The sequence below is a fragment of the Bison bison genome, unplaced genomic scaffold, assembly GCF_000754665.1.
Source record: "Bison bison bison isolate TAMUID 2011002044 unplaced genomic scaffold, Bison_UMD1.0 scf7180017864180, whole genome shotgun sequence".
Classification (NCBI taxonomy): Eukaryota; Metazoa; Chordata; class Mammalia; order Artiodactyla; family Bovidae; genus Bison; species Bison bison.
Genome location: NW_011494752.1, coordinates 8,793,653 through 8,801,858, shown reverse-complemented (window position 1 = coordinate 8,801,858; position 8,206 = coordinate 8,793,653). Strand labels below are relative to the sequence as shown.

The following is an 8,206-nucleotide window of genomic DNA, read 5'->3' as shown; positions in this document are numbered from 1 at the left end:
GTACTCATGCAGGATTAACTGCACCAGCTTCTCTGAGCACTGAGTCAGCGTGACTGTGGAGTTGAAGGAGATGCCGCCTCCTTTCTTGGGCTGGGGGAGAAAGAAGGAGGCACCACTGATGGAGGGGCAGCTGCAGCCCTGCTCTACCCCATGTGCTGGCAGCCTAGCCCCCAGCTCGCGCCCAGGTGACAGGTGATGGGCCTCACCTTAAAGTAGATGTTGGGCTTGTGCTTGTTGAGGCGGATGCCCACCGACTCCAGCTCCTTCTCCAGCAGAGACCTGGTGGAGCCCCACAGCCTTCACAAGGGTCCCGGGCAGGCTGCACTGCCTCCATATCACAGTCAGCCCCCCACCCCATACCTGGACAAAGACCAGCCCTCTCCCCCACACCACCAGATCCCGAACATCGCTTCCAGCCACCAGAGATAACAAGGAAGAGCCCCGGACACTCTGGTCAGCCCAAAGGGAGACGGGCTGGTGTGCCCTCAGCCGCAGATCAGGGTGTGAACGAGGCTCTGCTGCTTGGGGCTGGGCTCCTGGTGGGCTCTGGGCAGCACTCGGCGCACCCAGGCCGGCACGGCACAGCCCGTGCCTCCACACACAAGCCTCCTGGGGAGGCCGCCCACACTGGGTGCAGCTGTGGACCACCCTGCCCCTGCTCTCATGTGTAACCGGGCCAAGTGCCCTGGACCACCCACCAGGAGTTCAGGGACACAAGAGCTGCAGCCAGTGTCCCGCCACCCACCCCAGGGCTTCCCTGGGCATGCCAGCCTACCCCGCCCCACCGCAGACCTTTGAACCTCGCCCTTGGTGGCGTCCAGCATCATGATGACGACATCAGCTGTGCGGGCCACAGCGATCACCTGCCGGCCACGGCCTTTCCCTGGTCAGAAAGGTGGGTGCTGGTTACAGTGACAAGCGCAGGGCTGTGGGACCCCTAGCACAGGGAGCCCAGACTCCTCCCCTTATAGACCCGCATGGATTCTGCCACCTGTCATCCTGGAGCAGGCATGTCTCTTAACCCCTGTCCTACTCATAGAGATGTCAGTTTTAGGAGGAAGCTGACATCAGCACCTAGGGAGGAGTAGCGCTCCCCACTGTGCCCCCACCAAGGCCTGAGCCTCCACCCCCACTGCCCACTCCTGCCCCCACCTTGTGCTGCGCCTTCGATGATTCCAGGGAGGTCCAGGAGCTGGATGTTGGCGCCTTTGTACTAGGAAGCAGGAGAGGAGTGAGGTGGAGCGGGCGGGCTGGGAAGGGCCCAGCTGAACCCGGCTTGGCCCCAGGGCCAGGTCTGAGCCTTGTCCCACCCCAGCCAGCCCAGCGCAGACCATGCCCTGAGAGTGGGGAGGCCTCCGGGAGGGGCCCACAGTAGTCACTGCTGGTGCTGACAGTGCTTCAAAGAAACCACCTCAATCGGTAGGTGGGAGGTCCAAGGCCACAGGACCCTGCTGCCCAGAGCTCCAGAGCTTCATGGAGAACAGGACCTGGCTGGCCAGCCTCAGGGAACCAGGGAGGGCTTCATACTGGCAGATCCTTGGAACCAGCCTGGACTGCAGGATGGGCCAGGCGTCTCTGGGGTCCCGGCAGCCCCAGTCCCCAGAGGTGTCCATGCTTGAGGCCAGGGCAGCTCAGCCAAGAGTCTCCCCCATGCGACCCCCTCCCATACACAAGCTCACCCTCCCTCCCGGGGCCCAGCAAACCCCAACTTACTTCAATGACCCCAGGGATGCAGGTCAGGGTTGTGAATTCATAGGATGCAGCCTCGCTGGCGGTGGAGGTCATCAGACTTAAGAAGGTGGACTAGGAGAGAGAAGGCCATTGCAGCGGCAGTCGTGCCCTGCCTCCTGGAGAAGCCCACACACTGGGCCCCCCCTCCCTGCCAATTACCCTGGCTGGGGTGTGATGACAATAGCTGGAAAAGTCACCTCGGGCCTTGCCCAGAGGGGGCTGGACATCAGAAGGCCCTTTCGTGCCCAAGGCCTCAAGCCCGTCTGGAGTGAGGGACACAGGGACCTGGTTCCTAAGAGGGTTCCCGGTCTGTATCAGGGCCCATCCCCAGCTCCACAGAACCCCCAGACCCTCCTGGGCCTGGCAGACTTGAACTGGGTGACGGCACAAAGCTGCTACTCCAGTGAGGGCAAGGGGATAGGGATCCTCCAGCCTGAGACAGCTGACTGTGAGGGAGGGTGCGTGGGAAAGGGTCTGGATGGACCCTGCAGCCAGTCCATCTGTGGACTGAGAGACCCGGCCTTCAGTCATCTGTGCTGGAGGACCCTGGACCTCCTCCTGATCCCAACCTCATGAAGGAGGTGATAAAACAGGGAGCACGGTGACCCTAGTGATGGATGCTATGGCCCAGAGGCCAGCAAAGCAGTGGGCAGTGCCAAGAGCGCAACCTGGCCTGGCAACCCCATCCTAGTCAGCAGGAAGCCAGGCACAGCTCACTCACACACCCTCAGGCTTGTGAAAGAATCACTGTCACACACTCTCCACACAGGGCGCCTCTTAGAAACTTCAGGAAAGATAAAAACCAGGTGGTGCAGACAGGTGTGGGCAGACAGGCAGCCCTGAGAGTCACAGTTGCCAGAGGCCAACCTGGGGGACATCCCTGAACCTGTCTGACCCCTGCAATGGGCGGTCTGGGCCCTCCTGTGCTCAGGGCCCTGATTCCCAATAGGACCCAGACCCCAAGAGCATAGCCCCTGGTCACTAGAGTGGCTCCTTCCAGCCTGGGCTCCTCATCTGGGAGAATGCCTTGCAGACTGGAAAGTAAGATTGAGGGAAAAGGGTAAGATTAATGAGTCCCCAGCAATGTTCAAGGAGTTGGAGCCTGGCTGTGCTTACTAACCACCTGCCTGGGGGCAGCTGGGCACCGAGGTCACACCTGGCCAGTTCAGGGCCTCACTGCCACCCACTCTCCCCCTCCTGCCACTGCTGCTGCGCCCCGGGCTCCACCTGGGCCTGTGAGCCTACTCTTCTTTCCGCCTCAAGGTCCACTCCTCAGAGCTCAAACACCTGCTCACAGAGCAGGCGCCCCGGCTCCCGAACCTGCCCTTCCGGCTTTCCTGCCCCCCATTTCCCAGCTAGGGGGGTCTGAGGGAGCAGGGACAGAGTGTGCCTGGCATGTGGTGCACGCTCAGTAAACGAGACCGAGGCCAGCAGAGGCTCTCTGACTGGGAGGTGACAACACCCCTGTGGGGCTGACAAAGGGGTGCAGACTGACTCTGGAGAGGCTGGCTCTCCTCCGTCTGTGGAGTCGACTCAGAGGCAGGGAAGAGGTGCATCCAGGTGGGAAAGGAGACAAGCCGCCTTCCTCCTGAGGCCCACGCTGCCCATCACTGACCTTACCCACAGAGGGAAATCCGATCAGTGCCACACGGGCATCGCCTGACTTCATGACATCAAAGCCCTCTCCTTTGGAGGAGGACGATTTGGACGGCTCCAGGAGCTGGGCCCGATACTTGGCAAGTTTCGCCTTCAGCAGACCAAGGTGGTACTCGGTGGCTAGAAGACACAGCACAAGATGGGTAAGTGTCCAGGGCGGGCTGGGAGGGACCCATATGCTCTGAATGCTGGCCAGGAGGCCCCAGAGCCAGGTAGCAATCGTTGTCAAGGAGATCAGAGGAGAAGAAGACCACCACTCAGTTAAAATGCCCTTGGCTTTTCACTTCACTTAGGACAAAAGCTCCTTACTGAGACCTGGAGACCCACTATCAGGGGTTCTCAGCCCGAGCGGTACCACTCCTGGGGACATTCTGGGGGTGTTTTCTGCTGTCGCTGGGATGATGAAGTCCTTCAGTATTCATCAGGCAGCGGCCGAGGAAGCCAGCTGCCCTACAAGGTGTGAGTCAGTGCAGCAGAGCCAAGAACTGTGAGGTGACTTCCCAAGCTTAGAGACCGGGCCCAAACCCAGGTCCGCCAGACTCAAGTCAGGACCGCCTCCACCCACCTAACGGCTCCAGGCTGCTGGCGAGGATGTACCTGTTAGGTCTCCTCCTGGACGGCCCCCCACTAAAGGGCAGAGCGCCAACTCCCCAGGCCCAGCCGCCAGGAGACCCGGGTTCGAACCTCGACCCTGCCTATCCAGGTCGGACGCTGCTCCGAGAGCTGAGGTTCTCCACTCGGCCCTGTGGTCCGGCCCTGATCCCGCCCGGCCCCGACGGCTCCTGCCCGCCGCCCGCAGCCGTGGCAGGAGACGCCCCGCGGGGCCGGCCCTCACCCTTATTCTTCTGCGTGCGAGCGATCTCTTTCTCGATCTCGGAGATCTTCTCCAAGATTCCCATGGCGGCAGCTGAACCGAGAGCACCGGCCGGAGAGACGGCAGCAGACCCCTGAACTCTGGAACCGTCGGCTGCGGCCGACCAGCGTGCGCCGGAAGCCCACGGAGAACAGCGTCCCCGTTCGCCTGGCGCTCGGGGATTCAGAGTCCGGGCGGGAGACGTCGAGGGGAGCGACATTAGTTCCGCCGCTGGGTGGGCGGAGGCTGGGGAAGCGCGATGGGCTGGACCGGGGCGGGGCCCGGCTGGCGGGGCGGGGCCAGGCGAAAGAGGGCAGGAATGGGGCGTGGGAGGTAGAGCGGGACCCTCAGTTGATGGACTCCGCATTTCGGGTCCCAAGCTCAGCCGGCTTTGCTGGTGTAAAGAAAAGGCGCCGAGCTGAAAGCTTCGTGGCTTCTTTTGCGTTGAGGTTAAACGTCTGTCCCCAACTTCGCCTTCCTACCTGCCAATCAGATGCCTCCTCATAGGATGCAGTCGAGACAGCATCTCCTAAGTGCAATCCTTACCTGAAACTGCTGTATCTGAGTATAGACTTGAGGAAACATCAGACAAACTAGAAAGTGGTACTTTTTATAGGACAACTGGGCTGTCTTCAAAATTGTCAGTGATATAGGTGGATGGGATGGGGGAAGGATTGTACCAGATTAAAAGATGTTAAGTATAACGTGTGAACTTTGCCTGGATTCTGGTTGAAATTTTTAAAAGGAGTTATGAGAAGACATTCTGAGGACAATTGGGGAAATTTTGACTTTAGACAGAATGTTAGAGTTTTTGTTCAGTCGTTCAGTTGTGTCTGGCTCTTTGTGACCCCATGGTTGGAAGTCCAAGGTCAGGGTGCCAACATGGCTGGGTTCTAGTGAGGGCCCTATTCCTGCCTTACAGACCACTGCCTTCTTGCCCTGTCCTTACATGGCCTTTCTTCTGGGAGTCTGCACAGGGACAAAGGAGGGAGACAGAGACACAGCTCTCTGAGGATGCTTTTTTTTTGCCAGGCCTCAAGGCATGCAGGATCCTAGTTTTCCAGCCAGGGATTGAACTTGGGCTCTATGCAGTGGAAGTGCAGCGTCTTAACCACCAAACCACCAGGAAATTCCCTTCTGTATGTTTTTAATACAAGGTTGGGAGTAGGGAGCAGGATATTGGAAATCATGCTGTGTTCAAATTCAAGGTTCATAACTGTGAGCTTGGTTAAATTTCTTAACCTCTTCTACACTCTAAAAACAAGGATAACATGGTTGTTGTAAAAGTGAAATAATTTGCTTGCTCGTAAGTCCTCCTTGAATGCCAGAGCCGCTGTCAGTTGAGTCTCCTCGGTGGTTACATCTTCCCCAGATTCAGTCCATGTTTGCCAACACCGTCATGCACAAGGCTCTGGGCTGAAGAGGGCTGTTGTAAGCCCAGCTTGCTCTTCTCCTCCACTGCTGACAAAGCCACGATACGAGCCCTGTAAAGTGCCTGACCCAGCAGCTCAAGCTGTTAACAGTGGGGCTGAGATGTGAAGCCCAGTGACTGCAGGGTAACAGGCAGACTGCGGGGAGAACCACCTACATGTTTGGCTCCGTGAGGTTCACAGGGGATGGGAGGGGAGAGCCTTTGGGAACTGAGAGGTACAGGCAGGTGTGGAGCCCCGGCCCATGGAGAGCAGGTCTCTGCCCCACATGCAGCTCCTGGCTCCTACTGCCACACTTGTGCCCACGGAGGTGTGCTATCGGTTTACACTCAGGGACACAGAAATGTCCTGAAATGTGACCCACCTTCCAAGAACCCTGGACCTCTGCTGTGTCTGCTTCACTCGCAATCTCCAAAGGGTCTCTTTCTTCATAAATAATGTGGAATCAGGCCACTCCCAGGATCAAGAGAGATAACCTGAAGACCAAACCAGCCTTTCCTGTTTGGAATGTCTGGGTCCTCCAGACCCAAGCCTGGGAAGCCAACTAGGAACCTCCTATGTTCGCATCACCCAAGGAATCTTTGGACTTAGTTGCTTTGCAGCATGTGGGATCTTAGTTCCCCAACCAGGGATCAAACCTGCATCCTCTGCATTGCAGTGAGTTCTTAACCACTGAACCACCAGCGAAGTCCCTCACCTGAGTAATCTTTGAGAGTTGACAAACTTCTAGACAGGCTGCTGCTGGATCTCTGAAAATATTCAACTTGTGCATCAAAGGATACCATATCAACAGAGTGAAAGGTAAACCCAAGAAGTGGGGGAAAATATCTGCCAGGTGGGTACCTGATAAGGGGTTAATATCCAGAATATATAAAGAAGTCACTGACCAACAGCAACACAACAACCTGATTTTTAAAACGCAGAAAAGACTTGAGTAGACATTTCTCCAAAGAAGACAATATGGCCAACGACATGTTAAAAGGTGCTCCACACCACTAGCCATTAGGGAAATGCAAGTCAAAACCAGTGAGATAACTCTGCACATCCGTTAGGATGTGTGTCATGTATGTATGTGTAATGTATGTACATGTAACAAGTGCTGGTGAGAACATGGAGAAATTGGAACTCTTGTGCACTGTTGGTGTGTGTTAGTCACTCAGTCATGTCCGACTCTTTGCAACCCCATGGATTGTAGCACACCAGGCTCTTCTGTGCATGGGATTCTCCAGGCAGGAGTACCAGAGCAGGTTGCCATTTCCTTCTCCAGCACTGTTGGAATGTAGGAATGTAAAATGGTGCAGCCAACTATGGAAAACAGTATGGAGGTTCCTCAAAAGTTAAAAATAGACCTACCATCTGATCTAGCAATTCCACTTCTGAGTATATATCCAAAAGTGAAAGCAGAGACTTGAAGAGGAATTTGTACACCCATGTTCATTATTTGCAATGCCCTTCAAGTGGGAGGAATGCAAGTGTTCGCTGATGGATGAACAGATAAAGGAAAGTGGTCTATACAGTGGTCTGTTCTTCAGCCTTAAAAAGGAAGTTCTCAGACACGTTAAGTGAAACAGGGCAGTCACAAAAGGACAAATACTGGTAATTCCACTTACACAAAGTCCCTGGAGTGGTCAGATCCACAGAGACAGAAAGTAGAGTGGTGGGTGTCAGTGCCTGGGGGTGAGGAGCTGGTGTTTAAAGGGGACTGAGCTCTACTATGGGAAGCAGGGAAGGTTCTGGAGATGACAGTGGTGAAGCTTGTACACTATGAATGTGCTTAACATCACTGAATTGTACACTTCAAATTGGCTAAAATGGTCAATTTTTAAAGGATTTTTTGATGTGGACCATTTTTATTTTTAAAATTTTGTTTTATTTTTGGCTGTGTTGAGTCAGCTTCAGCACCCAGGCTCCTTGTGGTGGCTCAGTTGTGGCACCTAGGCTTAGTTGTTCCGAGGCGTGTGGGATCTTGGTTCTTGACCAGAGATGGAACCTGCACTTTCCTGAACTGGAAGGTTGAAAATCCACCAGAACTGTCTTGATTTAGAAATAGGGCAGACTTGAAGCTTAAATACCTTTATTACTTTTTAAAAATTATTTGGACATTGATAGCTCTGCAAAATACTTCTCCCATCCCAAACTCTCACACCCTTTCCACATATCCTCCCCAAAGAAACAAAATACTCATCCTTCTGCCCATTCAAATCTAATTTTTAAAAACATGTAAGATCCAAAATCAAATATTACTTTTCTTTCCCAGAACTCGTTAGTAATTTTAAACCACAATGCACATACTCAATGGCATTTCTTTTTTAAAAATTAGCTTATCTGACTATTTTATGAGGAAAAACAATATCATTTCAAGGCCTTAGAATATAAATTCCCTGTTTCTGAAAGCAAAAGACATTGAAAAGCCCCTCTGCCCCCTGGAGTCTGCTGTGCACGTCACCCATGGAACCAGCGCTGCGTGGGCGGCGCCACGCAGTCCGTCCGTCCACACGTGAGACATGTGGAGCTGGAGAGGGCGATGGGTGGGAGG

At 54.9% G+C, this 8,206-nt stretch overlaps 1 protein-coding gene across 1 annotated transcript in view; it reads right to left on the bottom strand.

The window, feature by feature from the left end:
• DRG2 (developmentally regulated GTP binding protein 2) overlaps positions 1–4,380 on the bottom strand; it is an 8,967-nt gene extending 4,587 nt beyond the window's left edge. The window contains exons 1-7 of the mRNA XM_010842903.1: positions 4,223–4,380; positions 3,347–3,507; positions 1,714–1,803; positions 1,153–1,213; positions 793–883; positions 207–279; positions 1–90 (exon numbers count right to left, since the gene is read on the bottom strand). Coding sequence (XP_010841205.1) covers positions 1–90; positions 207–279; positions 793–883; positions 1,153–1,213; positions 1,714–1,803; positions 3,347–3,507; positions 4,223–4,286 — 630 coding nt within the window. The 5' untranslated portion in view covers positions 4,287–4,380. The remainder of the gene's footprint in view (positions 91–206; positions 280–792; positions 884–1,152; positions 1,214–1,713; positions 1,804–3,346; positions 3,508–4,222) is intronic.
• Positions 4,381–8,206: the final 3,826 nt, after the last annotated feature.